The sequence below is a fragment of the Hylobates moloch genome, unplaced genomic scaffold (genome assembly GCF_009828535.3).
Source record: "Hylobates moloch isolate HMO894 unplaced genomic scaffold, HMol_V3 SCAFFOLD_1, whole genome shotgun sequence".
Lineage (NCBI taxonomy): Eukaryota > Metazoa > Chordata > Mammalia > Primates > Hylobatidae > Hylobates > Hylobates moloch.
In genome coordinates this window covers 130,728,871-130,755,623 of record NW_026652276.1, presented here as the reverse complement: position 1 = coordinate 130,755,623, position 26,753 = coordinate 130,728,871, and the positions used below count along the sequence as shown (strand labels likewise).

Genomic DNA, 26,753 nt, shown 5'->3' with positions numbered 1-26,753 from the left:
TTCTGAAAACAGAAAAGAAAATAATCAAACATTTACATTGCCATTTCTGTACAAACTACATTTCAGAATACCACAGAGCTTAAGAATGAAAGTTCTTTTTTTTCTTTTTTTTTTTTTTTAGATAGATAGAGTCTCGCTTTGTGGCCCAGACTGGAGTGCAGTGGCACAATCTCAGCTCACTGCAATCTCCACCTCCTGGGTTCAAGCAATTCTCCTGCCTCCGCCTCCCAAGTAGCTGGGATTACAGGCATGTGCCACCACACCTAGCTAATTTTTATATTTTTCATAGAGACAGGGTTTCACCATGTGGGCCAGGCTGGTCTTGAACTCCTGACCTCAAGTGATCCACCCACCTCGGCCTCCCAAAGTGCTGGGATTACAGGTGTGAGCCACTGTGCCTGGCCGAATGAAAGTTCTTTTGCGGAAGTATTACAACCAATAAATTTAGGGGAAATGTTAAAATGAGAATATTAGCATTATGCAACCGTAATGATATATTGAATTTAGACAACTACCATGAATTGCTTTATAGCTTTCACATGCGCTGGTTCTATTTCTCTCTCTACCATTCTATTTCTCTATCTCCTGTATTGCTTTCTATCACTATGTCCTTCCATCTCCGTCTTTATGTCCACATTTCTTTTTTCTCTGTCCCGTTATTGTTCATCTCTTTACATTTTTCCTCCTGTAGCTCCCTCTTACAGCTCTCAGTCTCCTCTATTTTGCTTTAGTGCTCCTGTTTTTATTCTCTCTCTTCATATCTCTATATTTCTGTCACTCTTATCTGCCTATCTCTATTCATCTCTTTTTCTATTTCTCTATTTGTATCTTTCCTATCTATTTACTTTCTACCTCTTTCTCTCCTCCTCTTTTTCCATTTCTTCCTGTGGTCACAATAGCTCCTTTAAAGTCTTCGTTATTCCAACACCTGTGTCGTGTCAGGATTAGCATCTGTTGTTTGGCTTTTCCGTTTGGAGATGCCAAGATTTTCCTCGTCCTCCACATGCGGAGTAATTTCGGATTAAATCCCGTACACTTTTAATATCATGTTATAGAGCTCTGGGCATTGTTTAAATATTACACAGAATGTGGAGGGGTTTTTTTTGTTAGCAGGCAACTGACGCAGTTAGGGATTACAACTTCCTACTTGTGTTTGGTGGGCAGTTCCCGTCGGTTCCGTTTTCCAGCCTTTGAGGTACTTGTCAGACCTGTCCTGTGTGTGCGCCACCCAGTGGCCATTCTAGGACCTGGGCAGTGCCTACTCCTGCTTCAGTTTGCAAGGCCTTTGGATTTGGAGCTGTTTAAGGTCATGTTTATGAATGCACAGCTAGTGGGTGAGCCCAGGAGTCCAGACATCATTGAATGATGTTTCTTTCTTAATCTTCTTTCTCTCTGCAAGCTCTGCGATACTTTCTAGTTCACAGGAAATGCCCCTCCGGTCCTCAGGCCAGACAGGTGTGGCTTTAGCACACTGCATTTCCCACCATTGTGTCTCCATTCAGGGCCAAGTAGTGAGAGGATAGAGAACAAAAACCACCAGGATTCTCTCCTAGGGCCACAGCTTCCCTGGTTAGAGACAAGGATCCCTTTTCCTAAGAGTTTTAGGCTCCTGGCTCACCATAGCTGCTGCCACTGCCACTCAGATTGCCTGGGGGCTGCGAGAGAATGGAAAAGGACGAAAAACAGAAAACCAGGGCTCTCTGACCACAGAGAGTCCCCTTCTCTCTGTCCTCACCTGGTATACAGTTCTGCATTTCTGATTATCTTTGTACATATACTCTGATTATCTGAGTGCAGGCCAGGGGATAATTGAGGAAAAATAAATAAGAAACTTACTGTGAATTCATAGTGCTTCACTTTCCGATTTCCTCCTCCAATTGACTTGCTATCGTTTATTTTTCAAAGTAGTCAGATTCAGGGTTCATAGTTGCATTTGTGAGCCAGACAAGGCAGCGTGGGCTCACTGCAAATTTTCCAGAAGTGGAACTCATTCTTGATAATTCAAAGCTCCTTCGATTAAGAGGCGCCATTTATTCCCCCCGCCTTTTTTTTTTTTTAAATACAAAAAGAACTCATAGGGCTCCAGTTCTGAATTGAGGCTTCAAGTGGCCTGATGTGCTTCTGCTAGCTCTTTGCTTTCTGTCATTGTCATTAGAACAAATCCAGGCTAGCCTGTTGGAGGATGAAACCCTGTGTGTAGTGGAGCTGACTTATTCGGACCCAGGCACTTTGACCAGGCAGTCCCCCTCCCAGCTAACCCAGCAGCTGCCTGACATGTGGCCAAGCCCAGCCCAGATCAGATGAGCTTGGTTTAGATCAGCAGAACAGTCTAGCAAACCGACGCATTTGTAAGAATTTGTAGATGATTATTGTGCTAAGCCACTGAGTTTGGGATATTTGCTACATGGCGTTATTGTGGCAATAGTATGGATAGACAGACAGACAGAATATATAAAGAGAAAAGGAAAGCTAGAAATACATATAATTTTTTTTTTTTTTGAGACGGAATCTCGCGCTGTCGCCCAGGCTGGAGTGCATTGGTGCGATCTCGGCTCACTGCAAGCTTCGCCTCCCTGGTTCACGCCATTCTCCTGCCTCAGCCTCCCAAGTAGCTGGGACTACAGGCGCCCGCTGCCACGCCTGGCTAATTTTTTGTATAGAAATATATATAATATGTTATAAATAACATATTATACATATATAAATACATTTACATATTATTTTTAACAATACATAAATATGTGTATTTCTTTCTTTTTTCTCTTTATATATATTTTTCTATCTCAATATTTATCACTATTTCTGTATATTTATCTCTGTCTTCCTAACACTGTCGCACTCTGTGTGTCCACGTGTATGCTTCTGTCTCCACAGGTCTATCGTTCTCTCTCTCTCCCTATCTCTCCCCCTAACTCCAGTTCTCTCTTCTTGTATCTTTCCCTATTTCTCTGTCTCTCTCCATCACTGTCCCTCTCCCTGTCGGTATATTTATATCACAGTCTCTCTCTCTTCTCTGTTGTTTTCCCTCTCTCCATCTTCCCTCCCTCTCTCTCTATCTCTCTGTCCCTCTGTCTCTCACCCTCTCTCTGTGTTTTGTATTTCTTTCTCTGTTTGTCTCTCACCCTCTCTCTGTGTTTTGTATTTCTTTCTCTGTTTTCTCCCTCTCTCCCTGCCATGATAGAGAACTATACCTCTCCATGTGTCTCTGTCTCTCGCTCTTTTTGCCTGTATGGCCCCTGTCCCAGTCATTTTTTTTCCTTCTCACTTCCACTCTGCTCTCTGTCCCTCTTCAACTTTCTACTTTCTGTTGCTGTCACTGTCTCTATATCACGCCCTCTCCCTCTTCATAGTAACCTCTGTCCCTTCTTCTATCTCTCCTTTCATCTCTATCAAGTCCTCCTTGCCAGTCTTCTGGGGTCCTGAGGGTGTGATCTGCTCACTATGGTGGGAGAGAGGTGCAAACTCACAGGTGTAAATGTTCTTCTGCTTCTCCTCGTAATTGTACCTTTACATATCAAGAGGTCGGAATTATGATGATGATGATAGAAGAATTGTTTAAAAAAATAGCACTGCCTTGGGGAGAAAGTTCTAGTATGCAGACAATTGCTTATATTTCTATTTCATTCTGCTGTGAGATGTTCCCTAGCAACACTGTGGGAAACAATCTGCCTACCATGAATTATTAGAATTTCCTCACCTCTAAATGGTTGTCTGGGCTCTCTGTATCACTTTGTGACCGCAGTGATGCAGGTCAATAGTGTTTTCAATGAGCTTAAGGGACACACACCTCAGTATCAAGAGCACACAGCACAAGGCCTGGAACGTAGTAGGTATTTAATGTGTATCAGTGAGGCTGGGCACGGTGGCTCATGCCTGTAATTCCGGCACTGTGGGAGGCTGAGGCAGGCAGATCAGTTAAGCCCAGGAGTTCCAGACCAGCCTGAGCAACATGGTGAAACCCAGTCTCTACAAAAAATGCAAAAATTTAGCTGCACGTGATGGCACATGCCTGTAGTCCCAACTACTCGGGAGGCTGAGGTGGGAGGATCACTTGAGTCTGGGAGGTCAAGCCTGCAGTGAGCTGTGATTGTGCCACTGCACTCCAGCCTGGGCAACAGAGTGAGACCCTGTATCAAATATATGTATTTTTGGATGGGATAAATGATCAGGTGTGTAGTTTAGAAGGCTATTATAAGGGTGTCAGTAAGGCTGAATTATATAATGTATGCTCTTTCCATAGAAAATTAAAAGGAAAAATGAAAAATTCTGCAAAGAACAGGGTTTTTATATGCTCAGTCTGGGCTGGGGCATAGATGGGAATGAGTAACTCACGCACATCGTCACTGATCATCCTGGGCTAAAATGGGAGTGGACAATGGAGAAGATGCGAAGCCAGAGTGGATGGATGAAGGGTCCCCAGTTTACATTCCTGTGTCCTGTGCTGCTCACTGGGCGCTGCATGTTCCCAGAAAACAGCAGCGTCTCCTGCCGGTGCTGTGGCCAGGCGGTGTCAGGCACCGCTTCCAGGGAAGTTAAGTGTGTCCCAGAAACCTCAGCCAAAGCTTCGCTTCCTGCCTGCTCTTCCCACAGGCCCTGTCGCTGCCTGGTGCCCTGGGAATGGTCCGGTCATGGGCCTCAGCCCAGGATGAGCAGCCAACAATGCAATCCCACGAGAACTGTGCGGAAGGGAGAGGTTACTTCTCAAGATGGAGCTGCCAAATAGGGACACTTCGGAGAGTTTGACCTGAGAACTTTTAGCTCCAAGAATGTATTGCTTCGGAAAAGACAGAATAAAAGTCCAAGCACTGCCACTTAGAGGTTGTATGTCCTTGGGAACGTCACTGTAGGTGGCAATTATAACCTTTACCCTGGATACACCATTCATCTCCTGGGGCCAGGGATTGTGCCAACTTGTTCATTTCTAAACTAAATGATATCTAAGCTAGTCTTTACCACAATTTAATTCTTACAATAATACTCCAAAGGAGATATAATCAACTACATTTCACAGATGAGAGAGTTGGAATCTTAAAAAGGTTAAACTCTTCAAGGTCATTTGACGAGTAAATAATGGAGCCTGAATTTCAACTGAAGTCTAACAAATTCCAAAATCCTGGCTACCGGCCATTTTATATTCATATATATATAAATATTTTAATATAAATTATATAACATATATGTATATATTATATACATATATCATATGTATATACATATATCATATGTATATAATATTATATATATATTTCTTTTTAAACTGTAAAATATAAGAGACCATGAAGAAAATTTCAGAAAGATTTTAGAAACTCAAGGGTCACTCTCAGATGCCAGTAAGCAAACAACCTAAGATACTGTTGAATAGTATTCATTCGGTTAATTATGGTGGACCTCAAAAAGTCATAGAAATTTCCTCTAGCACTGTTACGTAAATAGTTAATTGCCTTTTATTAAAAGACTAATTTTTAAAATCATAACAGAAATTCTTGATCCATTAAATGATAGCAAATACCTTTTGAGTGTCAAACATTGTATATATTTATTTTTTTCTTGCAAGCGGAAAGTAGGTGTTACTTATCCACATTTTTCAGATGAAATTGAAGCTTACAGAGGTTAAATAACTCCTCAAGGTCACCTAGCTAATAAAGAGCACACCAAGAATTTGAACCAAACAGACCAGTCTCCAGAGCCTGTGCCATAAGGGAACTGCTTGGCTGTTTATGATTCAGGGATTAATTTCTGTCTTCATGAAGCTGCTGCATCTTGATACAAAATATGTTATATTTCCTATTTGTTTTCAACTCCCAGCTTCATGCTTTAAAAGCAGAGTGTTTTGACTGCGTTTAGTTATTTGTACTAACCTCTAGCACCCCCTCCTGGCTATTCGAGGTATATCATACATGTTATATTCCCCCAGTATTAGACCCCAATAAGTGGTGTCTATTAACAGCAAAGACTTAGTATAATGAATGCAAAGGGCCCCAAATGCAAGGCAGCTTCCAACTGCACACCTTATGTGCTTGATAGTTTTAGGCAAGAGACTCCTTCTTGCAGGGTTGTCATTTCCCCCGCCTCAAAATCAGAGGAGTGGGTGATGTTTTTGGTCTCTTCGAGTTCTAATTGTGATTTTGAATTGAATTGATAAACTGGATATTGAAGGAATAGGTGTGGTGAAATGAAAAATGGAAGCTTCCGGTTTTTATTTTGATCCAACAATAATGCATGTTATTTGCTTCCTCTTGACTCAACATTGCTCTAGGAAAATTCTATTCTATATAGACTCCTTAACAAAAACACATTGATTCCTAAAGGTCTTCTGAATGTTTGGATAGCCAGTGGCTTTGCAGCCCAGCCTGGCCACTACATGAGTCCCATGACTCCAACAAACTTATTTCAGGCCAGTGTAAATGCAGTGTTCAAAAATCCCACCTAAGAAGGATGGGAACACGGAGGTTTGTGTAGGTAATGTGCAGGTGTGTGCACACGTACCCAAGAATGCACACACACATACATGGACACAACTGCAATCGATACAAAAGGCTGAACTGTACTGATTCTTACAGGTACTTGGTTCTGGCCCAGTCTGGAAAAAAAGAAAAGATCCTTAGTCAATCTAAACATTCATACAAAATAGAATTCCCACCATGATTCAATGTTATCTATTTATAATTTTCAATGTTTCAATGTTTTGTGATCTTAAAAATTACAAGGATTATTATCAATAATCCTTGTACCTAATGTGCCTTGACTCTGAAGGACATGGTAACTGCCTGGGGTTCTGAAAATGTTTTAGCTAAAAGACAAGTTCTCCTCCCTCCTCTCATTTTTATATCACAGAGCTGTACGGGGACTTGGATCAATGTCTGAATCCAGTGTTCCTGAGTGCAGAGCATCTTTGCTCTGGGTGAGCTTTGACCATCCTGGAGAAGAAGGCTGCTGCAGGGGTGGGACAACGCCAAGACCAATGCCCAGAGGCCAAGGCCAGCCAGATGGCTCTGTGCCAGCGTACACGGATTTTACCTGAAGGAAAATGTCACGTTTTCCACAGACAACTGAAGAAAAACAGCTCTTTGGATTACCCTAATTGTGATTTACTCGTTGGAACCACTGTCTTGGATTGTCCAAAATTAAGTCTCAAAGCTTAAATATGAGGCTTCAAGGAGTTATCCTGAAATCAGTGCTTGATATCTTCTTGTTTTTTGCTTGTTTTTTTAAACCTTAATTCTCATATTTTTCTGTCATATTTCTCAGTGCCTGGTACATTATCACCATTAATCCATGCCCGTTATGTACAGTTTTGCATGTTTGTTTTTTATTTTACTCTTTTCTCTCCTTCATTCCCTATTCCTGTTCCCCCATAGGTGCCCAGTCTAATGTATTTGATATCTGTCCTTAGAGCCTCCATATCTGTGAAGACTAGAGTCATGCACTTCATCACATTTCAGTAACGATGGGCCACATGTACCACAGTCCCATGAGATGATAGAGGTGCAGAAAAATTCCTGTCACCTAGTGACATCGTAGCCGTCATAACATCACAACACATGACTCTCATTTGTGGTGACCCTGGTGTAAACAAACCTATTGTACTGCCAGTTGTATAAAAGTCTAGCACATCCAGTTATGCACAGTACATACTTGAAAATGATAATAAATAACCATGTTACTGGTTTATGTAATTACTATGTTATACTTTTTATCATTATTTTAGAGCGTACAACTTCTACTTGTAAAAAAAAAAAAAGTTAACTGTAAAACAGCCTCAGGCAGGCCCTTCAGTAGGAATTCCAGAAGGCACTGTTGTCCTAGAAGATGACACCTCCATGTGTGTTACTGCCCCTGATGACCCTCCATGGGTAGAAGATGTGGAGCTGGACTACAGTGATAATGAAGATCTCGACCCTGTAGGCCTAGGCTAATGTGTGGCTGTGTCTTGGTTTTTAGCAAAAATGTTTTAAAAGTAAAATGTTAAAAATAGAAAACATTTATAGAATAAGAATATAAAGAAAATATTTTGTACAGCTGTATAATGTGTTTTTTTGTTTGTGTTTGTTTTTGTTTTTCTTTTTTTTTTTGAGACGGAGTCTCGCTCGGTCGCCCAGCTGGAGTGCAGTGGTGTGATCTTGGCCCACTGCAACCTCTGCCTCCTGGGTTCAAGCGACTCTTCTGCCTCAGCCTCCTAAGTGGCTGGGACTACCGGCATGTGCCACCACGCCTGGCTAATTTTTGTATTTTTCGTGGAGACGGGGGTTTCACCATCTTGGCCAGGCTGGTCTTGAACTCCTGACCTCGTGATCCACCCGCCTTGGCCTCCCAAAGTGTTGGGGTTACAGGCATGAACCACAGCGCCTGGCCTGTTTGTGTTTTAAGCTAAGTGTTATTAGGAGTCAAAAAGTTAAAAAATAAAAGTTGCTAAAGTAAAAAAGTCACAGTTAGCAAACGCTAATTTATTAGTGTCCAGTGTTCATAGTCTACAGGAGTGTACAGGAATGTCCTAGGTCTTCACATCCTCTCACCACTCCCTCATTGACTCACTCACCCAGAGAAGCTTCCAGACCTGCAAGCTCCATTCATGATAAGTTCCCTATACAGGTGTTACAGTACTTAAACTTTTATATCCTATTATTTTTACTGTAGGTTGTCTCTGTCTAGATACATTTGGATACACAAATACTTACCAATGTGTTACAGTTGCCTACAGCACTCAGTACAGTAACATGCTGCACAGCTTTGTAACCTAGAAGCAACAGGCTACACCATATAGCCTCTGTGTAGTAGGCTGTGCCATCAGGGTTTGTGTTCTACAATGTTGCATTCTACAATTTTCGCACAAGGATGAAATCACCTAAGGACACATTTCTCAGAATCCTTCCTCGTTGTCAAGCAATACATGACTGTATATAGAATTGTTCATAAATACTGTGTTTTTCATCCATGTAAATGGCATGCCATTTCTACCTATCCACGTCTGCACACCAGCTCATGCCCCTCGTTCATGCTCCTTTCTGCTGCTCATCGCCCCACAGCTGGCAGCCCCTGCATTCCATCCATCCATTCCCCCAAACATGGGCATGTTGCTATCAGCAGGGAGCTGTGATGGACCCCTCACAGGGTCCTCTTATTCCTTGTGTAAGCCTTTCCCTGGGAATGTCCTCCCAGCATTGCTTGTCAGGGGGAACACAGACTCACATCTTCCCTAAATGTTACCAGTGCTATGGTGTTATCAGAAACTTTATTTATTTATTTTTTGCCAGTATGATAGCTATCAAGCTACCCCATCTCTACTAAAAATACAAAATGAGGCCTTTAGTAGAAACCCTGTCTCTAGTAAAAATACAAAAATTAGCTGGGCATGGTGGCGCACACCTGTAATACCAGCTACTTGGTGGCTGAGGCAGGAGAATTGCTTGAACCCAGGAGGCAGAAGCTGCAGTGAGCCAAGATCGAACCACTGCACTCTAGCCTGGGCAACAGAGAACCTGTCTTAAAAACAAAAACAAAAACAAAAAAAAATGGCACAGGTCTGATTATTAGGAAGCTGAGGTCCCTTTTTATACTTAGTATTCACTGAAGTGTGAATTACCTTTCATGTCCTCTAAACATACAAACAAGGAGGATGGAGTTAGAACTTTTGTTAGAGCCAGGGGCATAGCCTGGCCCTGCCATTTATTCACTGTGTGCCCTTGAGCAAGCTTCGTCATGTAACTGTATCTTAGCTTCCCTGCCTGTAATAAGTAAAAACAGCAACTACCCCATAGATTTGTAAAGATTAAATAAAATAATACATGCAGTGCCTGGCAAATGACAGTCAACGAATGTTATTATTATATTAAGTATTGCCATATTATAAATATAAATAAACATAAATGATATAAACAAATTATCATAATAGTAATTATTCATTTCTTCTTGACTTGAATAAGTTCCTTGTGTATTTTAGACATTTATCCTTTGTGAATTTCGGATGGTACAAATATCTTAGGCAAGTCTATCATCTGTCTACCAACTATCTCAAATATCTTTTCATTAAATATAAATTCTTAATTTTAGAGTCAAACTTTTTTTTTTTTTTTTTTTTGCCCATATACTTTGGGTATTTCTGGGTCCCATTTAAGAAAACTTTCCCCTCTCCAATATCACTGAAGTATTTTGCATTTTCTTCTCACACTCAGTTTCAAATTCTATTCCATGCTGATCCTGGGATTAGGGTTTCTGAACTTCCCTGAACTAATCGTTCAATCATCCTCTTGTTCATTCACTCAGCACACCAGTATACAAGATCCAGGAGTGAATACAGCATGCAGAGAAGGTTGGAGACAGTGTGCCACTTGGTGGGGGAAATGAAGGGCTAGGGAGCATCGTATTTACTCTAAATGTGGAAAGAATGTAGAAGGATGAGAGGACAGGGGGATTTTGAGGATACAGGGCTTGAACTATGCCTGGGGGATGGGATTAGAGGCCAAGAGGAGAGGGGAAGGCATCCCAGGAGAGGGGTTTTGCAACATGGCAAGAAAGGTATATAGCTGACGGGGAGAAGGCGGGTGGGGTGCTGAGGAGACGCCTCTGAAGCAGGCAGTGGATGAATACTGGGGAAGAGGTGAAGTTCAGCTCTGAAGACCAAGCAGAGGCTCCTGGATCTGGTATGACATGCAGCAGATATTCATCATTTGTGTGTGTGTTTCTGAGAGGGAGAGGCAAGGAGGGAGTGGGGACCTGTTGGGTACTTAAAATGGGTGGGCAGTAGGGTACGAGGAAGGCAGGAAGTCAGGTGACAAGGGAGACAACAAGGATCCAATGTGTCTTCTCTGACAGTGTGAAGAACAGAATCCCGACTAGATTAAAGTGCAAGGTTGTATGTTTTGCGGGGAAATCATAGCAGGTGCCCCAAATCTGGAAAATGATGCACAAAGGAAGCTCCCAAGTCTTCAGGTCCAAGATTCTGAAGAATGGAGGAGCCCCTTAGTGACACACCATGGAGGGGTTTGGAAGGAAGTCCCTCAAGCGCGAAGTCTAAATCTTATGAATGCGGTCCCCATGTACAGTAACTGACACTTAGCTGGTGCTTGATATATTTTAATGAACAAATGAACATGTGGACTTGGAAGCAATAATTGGACACTCTAAAGGCAACATTCCTTGGACAACTGAAACACAAATTGAAGGACAGATCGCTATTGCCCCACCCCACTTCCAGCATCCACAGGAAGGAGGAAAAAAAAATTAGGAACAGTAACAGAGAAGGAACAACCAGAGAGGTAAGAAAACAAGGAAAGTTCGTATCTTGCAATCTTGGGGGAGAACTGGAAGTTTAGTGGCATCTCCAAATGCCACAGACAGCACTTTGTGATCACTGGTAGGTTTTTGGAGAGCAGAGCATAATGACACAGTTTAATATTTACTGGTGGGAGACGGTATAGGGCATCAGCCATGTGGCAAGGTGCTTATGCACAAGGCGCTCCTGGGCTGGACTGGTTTTACAGGGCATCAGAGTGCAGCAGGAAGAGTTTCTGGAGTGTTAACTACAGATGCACCCTGTGTAGGGTGCTGCGGGGAGGGAAATAAGCATGCAATTCTGACCCAACCCTGAAGAATCAGACAACCTGAGTGTTTGACCTGAGATCGGGGGGACTGGGAATTAACTGGATTTTAGGAAACAAAGATAAAATTTAGATTTCTTTGGAAAGAGCCTCAAGGTACCTACCTGGCCTTCCTCTCAATTTGCATAGATGTAAGGGTTATGTCTCAAATACCTTTTAAGTGGAAAAAGTCATTATTCGCTGCTGTTTGTTAAGTGATCCTTAAAAGGTATTACCAATGAGTCACAAAATATTTGGATGGAATATTAAGCTTATTCGAGCATAGTTTATTTGGCTTTATGAACAATTTATCAACCCCCTACTGTGTGCCTTGAAGAACACTGCCCATGAACATCCAGGTGGTCGCCTCCTGGCGATTCAGGACAGGATCATCATCAAACAGGGATGTACCTGCAGGGCTCAAAGATGAACAGAACCACCTGGATCTCCATTTTCTAAGTCTTCCAAGAGAATATTGGCCATTGTCTTCTCTGTGCGGTTACCAAATGTCCGATTCCACTTACTGAAGTCCCAGGAAGAAGTCGCCCCAGGAAGACAGTAGCTACAGCACTATGTGGAAAAGCTGTGCGATCTGCTCATCTCCAAGTTCTGACACGTTCATAAGGTTTTTAGTTGAGTTCCAAGTAAAAACCAGAAGGCAGCTGTTGGGCTCCTTTGAAAAGAGGAGTAGAGTCCTAGCAAGGCCAATCCACTGGCCAGTCTATTTCTAAGGCTTCAAGGTGTTCAGCCATGCAATTTGTGTGGAATAAACCACCGAGCTTCCGCCATCTTTAAACTCATTGATTTCTCGTAATTTTTGTAGTTTCCCGAAGGCATTTTCTTTAATGGGCCATCTGAATGGGCCATGGGGTCATGCTGGGATTGTTCCAATGGCCTGATTAGAGGCTGCTTTATGTAAGAAAAGAGGGCTCAGAATTCTAAACGTGCACACTCCACTGGGCAGCCTAAGATGTGATGGATATGGTTTTCTGGCTGACTCCAAAGCCGCCCCAGCTTTGTCAGGAAGAGCAGGCGTGGTGGAAGCAATGCAACATTGCTTCCCAAGCATGCTGTGGGAACTTTTACCTGTCCCAGGGGCCCTGGCTACCCTGAGATAGTGTTAAAAATTGAAATTGCTGGCTGGGTGTGGTGGCTCACACCTGTAATCCTAGCACTTTGGGAGGCTGAGGCCGATGGATCACTAGGTCAAGAGATCGAGACCATCCTGGCCAACATGGTGAAACCCTGTCTCTACTAAAAATACAAAAATTAGCTGGGCATGGTGGCACATGCCTGTAGTCCCAGCCATTTGGGAGGCTGAGGCAGGAGAATTGCTTGAACCCGGGAGGCAGAGGTTGCAGTGAGCCGAGATCGTTCTACTGCACTCCAGTCTGGCGACAGAGCAAGACTCTGTCTCAAAAAAAAAAAAAAAATTCAAATTGCCAGGCAATTTTACTTTGCAATTATATACATCACACAGGTTTAAATGAGTGACGATCTGTCATATTGCTAGGAATGCCAGGTAGGTGTATGTTTAATAAGAACTACTGGCTTTCTTTCCAAACAGTTCTGACTCATAACTATTTGAAGGTCTGCATGCCATTGGGTTTCTAAGATGAATCTTAAATCATGGAGAGGAAGTTAAGAAAGGACCAAGGCCTGACTGGGCACGGTGGCTCATGCCTGTAATCCCGGCACTTTGGGAGGCTGAGGCGGGCAGATCATGAGGTCAGGAGATCGAGACCATCCTGGCTAACATGGTGAAACCCCATCTCTACTAAAAAATACAAAAAAATTAGCCAGGCGCAGTGGTGGGCACCTGCAGTCCCAGCTACTCGGGAGGCTGAGGCAGGAGAATGGCTTGAACCCGGGAGGCAGAGCTTGCAGTGAACCGAGATCACACCACTGCACTCCAGCCTGGGCAACAGAGCGAGATTCCGTTTAAAAAAAAAAAAAAATGAAAGGACCAAGGCCTGGTTCAAGGCCATTTGGGATACAATATAAACTTGCCATTATATGACTGGGTGATGTGCCTAGGATGGGTTGGTGGTGTGAGAACTTGAACAGAACAACTGAGAAAGAGAAGTGGAAAGAACTTCACACTAGTAACCCCAGAAAGTCCTTGAAACTAACATTCCTTAGAAAATCCACTGAAATGGAAAACAACGTTCACTCCACATTCAAGGACATTTCTGGGGAATGCCACCACCACATGCCCATCCCCTACCATCTCCTTCGTTTTCAGTGCATTAGGAATTCTTGGATTTTGGTAATTCCTGAAACAAACAAAAAATCTGATAACTCTTATTTAGTGTAAAAAAAATCCAAAGGCATTTTAAAAAACAGGACAAAATAGCTAATTAAAATCACGTCATTTCAGAAGCACTTGTTACATTCATCTAGGAACATTCATCTAGGGCTACAGTTATCTGGGCCATGTCCTGGCAAACTGTACACCGTGAGCAGCCACTGTGGGCAGGAGGGTGAAGGGAATTTAAGAATAATTCATGACATCCTCCGCTCCAGGAGAGGTGGCAAGCCAATTATCTTTGCAGAACATTAGGTGCATTTTATTATTAGAGCTAATTTTTCAGTCTTGGCTTTTAACATCCTGTGAGTACTCTACTGTCAGGAGTGGCTTTCTGTTATGAATCTTACATTGCTGCATTCCACTTGCTGAATTATCAGTCATGCTCCTGGGCAGTGACATTTGCTTTTCTTATACTAGAATAGCATTCATGATGACCCAGCTTCTCTGTAAATTAGCCCCTGGAAAAATCTTGGCCCAATAAGTTATTTCCCTATTCACACTTAAAACAACAAAGTCAGTAATACGCCAGGAAGATTCAAACCATGAATCAGGAATACATACTAAATCTAAAAGTCTAATAATATACATTCTTGATCAGCCTACATTGTATAAAGAATTATATTAGCAGAAAAGAGTCCAAATCAACTAAAAGGATTTGCGTTAAGAATTCTCTTCTGGAAATAATGGCCAAGTGAATTCGCTTTTCTATTCCATCTGATCGAATTTTTATGTACCTACGAACGTAAACATGCCAGAAAGAAAAGTGACCAGAAAATGAAGCTGCTGTGAGAAGAAATTGCTGATTATGAAGGTCGTAAGACTATCAGTGATTCACGGACTGGGAGTCCACAGCCGGCACCTTTAAGGGCTCTCCATTGGCAGCTGTTATTGGTGCTGCAGTAATTGCTGGATGTCAGGCAACACCGAGTGACCAGCAATGACTGGAATGAAGGAAGTGCGGAGGTGAGGTGGGGGCGTGGAGTGCAACCTAGTGGAAGAACCAGCATATTTCTGCACAAATAACAACTCCAATACCAACTGTTTCAAGCAGAGTATCCGACTGAACAAAATTTCCAAAAAAAAAAAAAAAAAGACTCATAAAAGGAATTACGGTAATCGTTGGAGATTACCAAAGGTTTATTTGGAATGACACAGCACTGAAAACATAATTGTTACAGACGACTTGTGGATACAGCATACACCATCTATTTTACTTTAGAACAATCTGTGAAGATGAGTTGCATAAATAGAAGAGATGGAAATATAGAGGAGCTGTTTTTATAGTGTTCTTTTGGGGGTGGATGAATATGCCCCATCTTTCTACCCAATCTCATAAAGGCAGAACAGAAGACTACTTAGCTGCCCATCCCAACTAGCCTACCTCCAGCCACAGCGGCTGCACAGCTAGATAAAACAGGCCCTGCCTTCTCTGAGGGGGCCTCAGTGTAGTTGTGCTATCCGTCATCTCATCCTGAAAACTGCACAGTACAAACACAGATACTGTTGACTGTTTTGGCAATGGGATGGCTGGTTTTGCCATGAGGCAAAACTGCAATTGTAATGCCAGACAGAATAAGAGCAATGCATGTATCAATGACACTTGAGAGGCAAAGAGCTACAATGGAAAGGAAAGAAAGCAACTATGTATATGTAGCCTTCTGCATACACATAGATCCAGGAGTCATGGGAACTAGCTTGTGTGACTGTGTGTCCATATATATATATAGATGTGTTGGAAAAGAACACTGAGAACTTTTGCAGCAGTTTAGTTTTAAACAGAGTAAACCTGAAAAGGAGCGAGAGCACGTGCTCACACCTGGGCAGGGGAATAAGATAATCTTGTACTACAGGATAATTCATCACATCTTCTGCAGGGCAGCCACTCAATACGATACACCTGATGCAGAGAAATTAAAGTCTGATCTGGAGAAAGCTACTTTAGAATTGGTGGGAAGGGATCAAGTACAAGAGTCTCCACAGCTTGGACAAAGCACAAACAAACCTGTTATTGACAACATGGGAATGAGTGAGGATTTTTTCCTTAATTTACTTTTTTTCCTCTTACTTTTTTTTGCACACATGCTCCATTGATACATCTTCCCAGGGTTTGTCTGGCATCAGTCTGTAAATCCTTAAGAGCATAATAGCAAAAGTGAACTCTTCAGGTTTTCATGAAGGTTTAAAAACCCAGTAACTGAGCTCCTTCTTGCAGTACTTGTTGCCCTAATCCAAGCGTCGGGTGAAGTTCTCTGGAAAGAGACCTTTGTAGGTGGCAAGGTCTCTGTACTGAAGCCAGTCTGATTCCTTCACTCCCACCAGCCAGCCTGCATCCTGAAAAACAATGACAGGACTTTCAGGGTCCAGCAAACTACTGGAAAATCCACACTGCCACAGTTAATTAATAATGTGTTACATTAGTGTTGTGGTTCTGAACCAGGATGTCACATTACAGGTAAAGTGCTGTGCTGTGATCAATGGAAAGGCCTATCCCAAATAAGTTGTTAGTTTAAAAAAAAAAAAAAAAGAAAAAGAAGGAATAAACATTTGCAAAGACTTATTGACTGTATAAAGTATAGTTAATTGATGATTAATGTTAACATTATGACTGTACAAAGCATAGTTAATTGATATTAACTGGATTATGAGTACTTAAAGAGGAGAAAAGGATTACAATTACAACCAGTGCAAAGACAGGAATACCATGTGAAAGCATTTCATGCACAAGAGCACGACCTGTTCTGGGGTCGCAGTGTAAAAAAGGTTTGAGGTTCCTTGGGTTAGAATGGAATACTGATGCGGCCATGGAATATCTTATATTTCATCCCAAGCCACTTGCTTATAAGAAAGAACTCTGACCCCCAGCTCGTATTCTACAACCCCAATAAACTACCTATGTAGGGCTCATCGAATACTAAAAGCTAGATGTGTGTTGCCTTATATTACTATTTTTGTTTTTATAATACCTAATTTTTCAAGTTTATATAAACTACAAAGCAGTTGGATGTCACGGCATTCTTGCTGGAAGCACTCCTATATCCTTTATAAATTATTCCTCATAAACATTTTTCTGTCATATGGAAGTGCCATCGCAAAAATGAAACAGTTTTCCCCAGAAACGGTAAAGAACCCATCCATGTATGGTCATGCAGAATGGGAGACGACACTTAAAACTGAGAAACAGAGGCTGTGGTCTGCCCTTGGCTTCCTGAAGATAAGCAGAGTCTAGCTGGAAAAGCTGTGTTGAAAGGAACAGTGGGAAACGAGACCATAGGAAGTGCAAGGAGTGGGAAATGACTATCTTTATTATGTTAACCAGTGCAGAAAGGAAATTCCAGTTCAGATGAGGGATGGCCAGGTTTAGTCTGAACCAACGCCCAACATAGTTCAAGTACATCAGATAAAATGAGGCCTCAAAAATTAAATGAAGAAGCTGAATTCATTCCCTTTTGATATAATCTGAGACTATAAATTGATGCTGCCATGTAGACAAGAAATGTAAGTATTTAGACAGCCCAATTTTTGAAGGCAGGAAAAAAACCACTGAGGAAAAAAAATGACTCAATAAAATAACTGATAATATCCTAGCTGATGAGGAAAAGTGCCCTCTTTAAAATTATGATGTCATATATGTGAAGGACAAAGCTATACTTAAAAGATGACAGCTAAATATTTTCTGAACCTCTAGAAAGCATATAAAAGGTAATTTTTCCCCCACAAGTGTCTATATTTGACTTTATTTAGTGAGTGAAAAATCTAATGGAGCCAAGTAGAGTTAAGCACTTAAAAATTGTTTCAATAAAGAAAACAAGCAAAGGACTAACACAAACCCACAATCAAGTATATTCCAACACATATATTCTGAAAGACAACTTGTAAAGAATATTAGCCAACATCAATCTTTAGCTAAGGAAAATACAAAAAATTAACTGCTTAAAATATGTGGTAGGAAAAGATTTCCTGTCTTGGTAATGGCAGAATAGCTTGTATTAGACAACTCCTTCTGGAGAGAATAATTAAAAATATTGGAATAACTATATCTCTAAATATCTATATATACATATATGCAACTATTTATATAAACAAACAACTCTTGGTTATACAATATATAAAGTATAAATTTATATATAATGGGATGGGTATAAATAATGGGTAAAACTATTTGAAGATGCTGGAAATGACCAAAAGGAGGCAGAAATTAGAAAGTATTTGACCCCTGAAAGTAGAGAACTGCAAGGGGTGAGATCTATGCTGATACAGCTTTTCCCTGAGGATTATCCTCACTCAGTGTGATGTGGGGCATTCAGAGCATAGAGTGTAAGGCTGCCAGAGGAGCTGTACACTCGGGGGGTGGGGGAGTTATCTTGAAAAGAAAGGAATCACTGGGGGATGGGTATCCTAATGTATGTGGATAAACTGCCTTGAAATCCTGGGCTGACCCCCAAGCTGTGCATGCATAAAGGGTACAGACCCACCCTAACAAAGTATAAAACCAACTCCCATCAATTCAAGGGAATTATCCAGTAATTTATATGTCTGCTTAAACAAAAATAAGCAATTTTCAGATATAGAAAACAGAGTCAGACTCTTTACCACGTATGGTCTACCTACTATGTCTAGTATCAATTAAAAAATTATTAGACATGGAAAAACAGGAAAATATGACCCAAAGATTAAAAAGCAAACAATAGAAATATGCTCTGAGATGGCCCAGCTGTTGGAATTAGCAGTAAGAAATTTAAGGCAGCTATTATAAATTTGTTCAAGTATATAAATTGAGAGACAGTAATAATGAAAGACTATAAGTGGGAAATCTCAGCCAAGAAATAGAAACCATATGAAAGAACAATATGGAAATGAAGAATTGTAAGAGTCTAATATCTGAGATGAAAAAGTCACTGGATAAATTTAACTACGAACTCAAAGTAGCAGAGGAAACAGTCACAGTACTTGAAGGCAGATCAATAGAAGTTATCCAACCTGACTACCTGACAGAAATAGTGAAAGAAAAAGAACAGCATCTTAGCCATCAAGAAGTCCAACATAAGTATAATTAGAAACCCAGAAAAAAAGAACAAAGAGAATAATTCAGAAAAAAAATTAAAGATAAACAGCAAATGTAGTGAAAAACATTAGGTTACAAGTCTAAGGAGCTCAGTGATTTTCAAGTATGAAGACCATAAAAAAAAAAAAAAACCTACCCAAGCACAATATATTCAAACTGATGAAAAGACACAGAGAAATTTATTAAAAGTAGTCAGGGAAAGTCACTTTGCATACAGAGAAGCAATATTAAACAAATGACAGCTGATTTCTAATTATAAACAATAGAGACCAGAAAACAATGAAACATGTTTAAAGAGTTGAAAGAAAAAAAAAAAAACTCAGATTTCTATCTTAGTGAAAGTATTGTTAAAAATTAAGAAGAATGAAGGCATTTTCAGATAAACAGAAGCCAAGAAGATTTGCTGCCAGCAGACTAGCACTACAGAAATAGCTAAAGAGAGTTCTTTAAGCAGAAAGGAAATTAAGACCAGATGGAAACTTGGACTTAAGGAAAGAATGAAGACCTGGAAATGATAAACATGGTGGTAAATATAAAAGACTACCTTTTTTCTCCTTTTATTTCTTTACAAAATAACTTCTGGTTAATGCAGACAAAATTCCCATTATAAATGGGATTTTTAATATCTTTGAGATGTGTGATGCTGACACCTTTTCTTTGTATTGGTAATTTATGCTTTGTGACTTTTCTTTCTTGAGTCTTTCTAAGGTTGTAACAATTTTGTTAATCCTCTCAAAAACCTACTTTTGGCTTCATCAATTTTATCTGTTATAGTCCTTTATTGCATTCATTTGTGAATTTATTTTTATTATTTGCTTCCTTCTATGCATTTTTCTATTTAATTTCTATTTAATGATCATTATGAAATATTTTTTTTAACTCACACTATGATTTCTTTGACCCATGGGTTATTTAGAAGCGTATTTTAAAATTTCTAAATCTTTGGGGGCTTTTAAAGATATATTATTTTTTGTTGTTGTTGTTTTTTGAGACGGGGTCTTGCTCTGTTACCCAGGCTGGAGTGCAGTGGTATGATCATGGCTCACTGCAGCCTTGAATTCCTGGGCTCAAGCGATCCTCCCATGTCAGCTTTTTGAGTAGCTAGGACTACAGGTGCACACTGCTGCACCCAGCTAATTAAAAAAAAATTTTTTTGTAGAGATGAGGTCTTGCTATGTTGACCAGGCTGGTCTGGAACTCCTGGCCTCAAGTGATCCTCCTGCCGTGGCCTCCCAAAGTCCTGGGATTACAGGCATGAGCCACCCTGCCCAGCAGATTATTGTTATATAAATTTCCAATCTATTTTATTTTATTTTATTTTATTTTTTTTTGAGACGGAGTCTCGCTCTGTCGCCCAGGCTGGAGTGCAGTGGCGCGATCTCGGCTCACTGCAAGCTCCGCCTCCCGGGTTCACGCCATTCTCCTGCCTCAGCCTCTCCGAGTAGCTGGGACTACAGGCGCCCGCCACCACGCCCGGCTAATTTTTTGTATTTTTAGTAGAGACGGGGTTTCACCATGGTCTCGATCTCCTGACCTCGTGATCCGCCCGCCTCGGCCTCCCAAAGTGCTGGGATTACAAGCGTGAGCCACCGCACCCAGCCCAATCTATTTTATTGTGGTAGAGACTGTTTGACCCAGCACCTGATGTATCTTGGTAAGTGTATTATCAAAAGAAAGAACAAAACGTTGAACATATTATGTCTTAACCTCAAAGGTAGTGATGCTTGAATTTATTTTTTAAGGGGAGAGCTCATAAATCTCTTTGAGAATAGTATGGAAGTTAGAGTTTTTCTCTCCAGAAAAAATATGTTTACAGATGCATTTACTTGTTTTGCATACCGTTTCAAGGGTTCACATATTTTATGAATGAGAACAAGATGGGAGTTCTCAGTACCTTACATCAGACCACTCTTTTAGGAAGTGATATTTTTAAAGAATCTCTTTAAGTTGAGATGTAATTTAAATACTGTGTAATGCAGAGATGGTTAGGTATATAGTTCAATGAGTTTTGACAAATACATGCAGACATCCCTCTCAAGATATAAAGCATTTCCATCACTCCAGAGGGTTCCCCAGGTTCTTTCCTAATCAGTATCCACACACCCAGAGGCAACCACTTTTGAAGGGGTCTTTTAGTTCACATTCATAATGTCTGCATTTCCTGAAGACAAGTATTACGGAGGCAACATTCCCAGAAAGTGGTTACATGATAAGAAACGGTCAACTGTTTGTATTATATAAAAAAAGAATGCAACAGCATCCCAAAAGGGTGTCCTAGAAACCTGGTTAATGATCTATGCTGTCACAAGCCCTTAAGCCCTTTTTAGATGGCTTGTAGCACCTCAGAAAATAGAAACATCTTTAGGAAGTGATTGTGTCCAACAGACCCTCAGAAAAAAATCAACGTAGCCCAAAGCATCTTCCAATCTTTTCTTTTACCTGATCAGCTTCTGAATCTGAGGGGACCACCAGCACCACGTCACCCCTTTGTAAGGTAAGTTCATCGGAATTTGCTGCCTCAAAATCATGCAGTGTTTCCACCTGCAGAAGATAAGAATACATAAAAATCAATTTCCCAGCCAGATTATAAGCAGACACTCTTACAAACACTCTCCAAGCTGGAGGAAAAGAGGAAGATATTTGCCACATCCCAAGGAAGAAGAAGGCCTCTAAAGCCAGAAGGGAAGTCCTATTCTCTGATATGAGGCCATTCATATGTATATTTATTAATAGTAATGCAATGCCCTCTACAACAGGGAAAAGTACTATATTAATCAAATTTTAATTCATCTTATTTTTGTTAGAGATTTGCATTTTATTATCACTGATGCTTTATTACTGTTTGTTGTTTAACTGGAACCAAAAATATCTAACGCTCTTCTAACCCCAGCTTCTGTCAAATAATCAGGAAAACCACCACTTGCAGGTTATACAGTAATTACTACTAAATAAAACTCTGTGATCAATTTCTGTGTAAATATATTTCCTTCCTTCCCTATCCTACCTTATATACAATGGCAACCAGTTTCTTTTCCTTTCCCATTTTCAAAAAGATTTCCTTAAAATTCTATTCTAGAAAAATATTTTAAAGCAGAAGAAATAACATAATGAACCCCCATGCGTCTGTCACCCAGTCTGAATCACTCTACCGTCATGGCTGATTTTATTTTTCCCACCTTTCCCTCAACTCCACCCCTGAGAGTAAACATCGGCTTTTAAAGTGTGTATTTTGCCATTGAGCATATTCATAGAATCACAAACTGTCAGAGCTGGAAATGGATTATGTTATCCCTAAATTAATTTTTCTGATGGGAAAACTGATACCCAGAGAGAGGGTCTATATGGGGTGCCTTAGGTTATTCTACAGTTAGTGAGGAGGCCAGAATAGGCCCAGCAAGCTCCGGCCATGCTTGGCACAAGGCTTCTTGGACTGCTTGTGCTCCAGTTAAAACAGAACCCGGCAGGAAACAACCCCCTATCTACAGGTTTAGCTTTTTCTCCAAATTAATTCATTCATAAATCCATTATAGCCACCCCTGTCCCCACAAGAGGTAGCAAGGTAGTAGTTACTTTCTAATGGAGAGAGACAAAGACAGAGCGAGAGAGAGAGACTGATACGACATTTTACACTTTAGAAGAAAAAGAGTTGATTTTTAAATGTAAAATCAAATTTAAAAACTTAAAATTCCTTTTCAGATTCTATTAGGAAACATCTGAGACAGGAAACACTTGGGTTAAGCCAGTGTTTTTAGGTATTTACTAAGTTTTTTTGGTAAGAACCCTTTGGTTTATGAAGGCTGTAAGTAGCCTGTCTGAGCAAAACCTTCTTCCCATTAACTTAGCCGCCTTTTTTTTTCTGCCTTTTGGTGCAAGTTCATTCATATATGAATCCATTAATTTACAAAATATTTATGGGCTCCCTACTCTGTGTCATGCACCCTACAAGTTGCCAGAGTTGACTGAAGGATTGCTGCCCGACCCCCAGGGCATATAGCCCAGTCAGGAGCTCTTGGCGATTCCAAGGCCTGGTCTAAGCCAGGCTCCACAGATTCACAGGCACCTGGGGGAGTAGAGAGGAGGGAGGGCTGGAAGAGACTCGCCCATTCATTACCCAGGGGCATACTGTTTGCCCTGTGGTGAACTTCTCTTTAGTTATTCTTTGTTAAAACATGAAAATCTATTACTGTAGTCCTGGCTTGTCCAAGTGATTTGTGGTGAAGGGAAAGTAGTTCAGAGAAATAATAATTGCAAAAAGTAAAAGTAAAAACTGGAAAACCAAAGGCTTGAGCAAAAGGGACTCAAAGCAAAAAAAAGGATAAAAGAGACTTAAAAAATAAGAATACCTTGTAGAGAAAGCCAGGAGGCAATTCCTGAGAGGCCTCCCTTGCAGATGCTAGCTGGTCAGCAGCCCCCATGGCTGGTGCAGAAGGCGTGGCCTGAGGGTCCTGGATAGGCTTCTGCTCCGTAGCCAGCTCCGGAGTCTCGCTGGTGGGGCCCGGAGGAGCCGCGTCCTCGGTGGTCTCCTTGGGCTCTGCACCTATAGTTATTTCGTTTTCTCCTTCCCCTTCATGGTTGGAGGCAGGCTCTATGACCACCGAAGGGATGACCTTCTCCTGGGGGAAGAAAAACCGTGGCGGTGCCCAGCAGGGCCTGGAAAACAGAACCTCCTTGTCCTGCACAACCTGCCTCAGCCCCCAGCCCGAAGCTGGGGCTGCCACTTCCATACTTCCCCACCAGCCAGACTCAGGTCTGGGCCTTCTGCTGTGCCACACAGCCTCCTTCTGTTCCTCCTGAGGCCTAAACCCTCAGTGGAATTAATTTCTGGATCCATGAATAGCCAGGCAGTTTGGTAAGCACGAGGTTTCGGTGGGAATTGGGAGGGATAGGGGATGGGAGACTGAGTCTTGAAGGGTGAGGGAGGCCATCCTGAGAGGGATTGCAGGAGGAACCAGGCCGGCCTGGTTCTTTTTTTTTTTTTTTGAGACGGAGTCTCGCCCTATCACCCAGGCTGGAGTGCAATGGCGCGATCTTGGCTCACTGCAAGCTCTGCCTCCCGGGTTCACGCCATTCTCCTGCCTCAGCCTCCAGAGTAGCTGGGACTACAGGCACTGGCCACCACGCCCGGCTAATTTTTGTATTTTTAGTAGAGACAGGGTTTCACCGTGTGAGCCAGGATGGTCTCGATCTCCTGACCTCGTGATCCGCCTGCCTCCGCCTCCCAAAATGCTGGGATTACAGGCGTGAGCCACCGCGCCCAGCCCCGCAGGCCAGCCTGATTCTTGTCCCACGGAGCCCTAACTCTTGCCACTGGCAGTTCACCTCCTGTGAGCCCCTTCCTCTCCTCCCCCAATCCCAAGAGGCCCCCAGTGCCTGAACCATGCTTGCTGATGAAGATCCAGCCGCGGTTTGGAGATCATCCACCAGTCCTTCGCTTGTGATTATCATTCCAGCCCCCAACTGCTGTGGCCACTGGAGGGACCACACCTCCCACAATCCACTCCAAGTACTCTAGTGTCTGAACCAAAGGATTAGGACCACCCTTTGATTTGTTTAACAAAGATAAGCATGGATGGGAGTTTCATCAGCAGAACAGGAGTCTCTATATTCCCTCTGTTATCAGCAGACTAGACCACTAACATTTGTCAACTTGGAGAGACAATACCGTCATTCCATGAGTACAACAATATACACAAAAACACTCTGGGCACTGTGATGAGAAAATCTAAGGGGAAAAAGGAATATTCTTTTAAGTTCCTTCTCCCATAACACTGTTATCTGCCTCAGCCCCCAGCCCAAAATGGGATAATGAAAGGGATAATTCAGTTTCAAGTTTTAAGTAACCCTGGAGAAATTTTTGAAAATTTATTGGGAGTAAAATCATCAGGAGAAAACAATGCATACCATTAAGCCCCCTTTTAACGTCGCCTTCTAGAAACAGAAGAACCAGACAGTGGAGGCAGGCCCTGGGGTTGGAGGCCCTCGCAGTGTAAGAGTATGTGGTTTTGTGGCCTTTCAATGCTGCTCTGAGGCAGTGCCGAGCAGGGCCCCCTCCCGCCTCATGCACGGACCTAATGGCCCTGGTCCCTTTGTTTCCCTTCTCAAACTGCCACCCAGTGGTGGGCTCTTGGTAAAAGGGGCCTGATGGTGAACTTGGGGCACTCTAATGATAATAATAACCACCAAACAGTAATAAGAATACCAAGATCTAAATACTATTGAGTTCTCCCTGGGCTAAGTGCTCACTTCATCACATTCTCTTTCTCCCGGCTCCATTCTCATCCTTTTCACTGTCCTGCTTCATTCCTTTCTCCACGTCACCCCAGTTTCCCCTTCCCCTTTCCATGCTTAGGCCCAGTCAGCCACAGTCCCTGAGGGCCTGTATGCAACATTGCAATGCTGATACTGAGCAGCTGGGATTACTCTTTCTGAGAATCTGATAATAATGTTGTTTGGTGGAGCCACAAAATTGCTACAAACCTATTATACATCCAAAGAGTTATCACCATGAACCAACCAACAGAGCACCCAGCCCATGCTACTTCCCAGGAGCTCCCCTGGCTGCGACATGGGACACTCACCTGAGGCACTGTTGCTTCCAGCTCCTCTGCTTCAGGTTGGGCACTCTCTGCACCCTCAGTGGTTTCAGTTCCAATTTTGGCCTCCTCTAAACTTACTCCTTCCCCGGCAGGGACAGTGGCCTTCTCTGCCTCTGCTTCCTCTCCTGGGGCCCCCTCAGCTGCTGACACCAAGGTTCCAACAGCTGCATCAGCATCAGCTCCAGGTATGATCTGCAGGGCAGAAACCAACAGGCCACGTCTGCATCTCCATGGGCCTCTGCCAGGAGTCAAACTCAAACCTATTTCTAATCTCCCCTCTGTGGAGGCTATTCAGATTTGGAACATTCTTTGCACTCCCAGGATTTAGGTACAGCAGAGTCTGCCATCTATTCATCAACACTCCGACTTTTCTTTTGCTGAACTCCCAACAATTCTACACTCCTCAGCTTTCCCTGCTGTCAGGTGTAGCAAATGGGATTCAAATGGAAGTGACATACACCATTCCAAAGACATGGCTTTTAAGGTGTGGGTGGTCCTCTCCACAAGCTATTTCCATTTTTATTGGCTAGAAGCAACAAATGAGGCCTTAGGGGAGTGAAAGAAATATAATTGAATATCGGGACCTTAAACTCACCATGCCAAAGGAAAGCTACGCTTGGAAACAGAGTCACACGAAAACCACCTTCCTTTTGTTCCCAAACACAGAGCTGTAATTTCACATGCTTCCTTCATCTTATGTAACATGCAGAACTACAGAGCGTGAGATGAAGGCATGAGTGACTTTGTCCCCACTCCCTCTTTTCACATGTGAAATGCAGATTCACTGAGTGCTAATCAGAGCCTCACAAGAATGTGACACTTGTCTCATTGCCTACCCACCCTCTTTTTAAAAAAATTATTTCCTTCTTGCTTGCTATTTCCCCTTTAAATACTGAAGTTCTCAAAACTCTCTTCAGAAAAAGCACAGGTCACAGATCCTCCTTTGACTCGTGTCTCTTTTTCCTGGGTGCATCCTTAACCTTGGCTAAATAAGCCTCTCCGTGACTGAGACGTGCCTTGGTCACTTTTTGATTTACATGGCACATCTGGGTCACAGGATGGAAGTGGCCTGGGTCAGAGAGAAAAGCCATATCAGAAAAGCATCTGCATCACACAAAGTCAAAATTTAGAAAGATTGCATTTTAGTATAAACTTTCAAATCTTTGTGAGGAAGGTTCCAGAAGCCAAATCACTTTCACAGGAAAAAAAAA

At 42.0% G+C, this 26,753-nt stretch overlaps 1 protein-coding gene across 2 annotated transcripts in view; it reads right to left on the bottom strand.

Moving 5' to 3' along the window:
* Positions 1 to 14,982: 14,982 nt before the first annotated feature.
* Positions 14,983 to 26,753, bottom strand: part of LOC116812531 (amphiphysin) — a 250,192-nt gene continuing 238,421 nt past the window's right edge. For both annotated transcript variants that reach the window (XM_032758283.2, XM_058445610.1), the window contains 4 exons: positions 25,525 to 25,734; positions 23,290 to 23,559; positions 21,386 to 21,487; positions 14,983 to 16,215 (listed from right to left, as the gene is read on the bottom strand). In XM_032758283.2, coding sequence (XP_032614174.1) covers positions 16,108 to 16,215; positions 21,386 to 21,487; positions 23,290 to 23,559; positions 25,525 to 25,734 — 690 coding nt within the window. In that variant the 3' untranslated portion in view covers positions 14,983 to 16,107. The remainder of the gene's footprint in view (positions 16,216 to 21,385; positions 21,488 to 23,289; positions 23,560 to 25,524; positions 25,735 to 26,753) is intronic.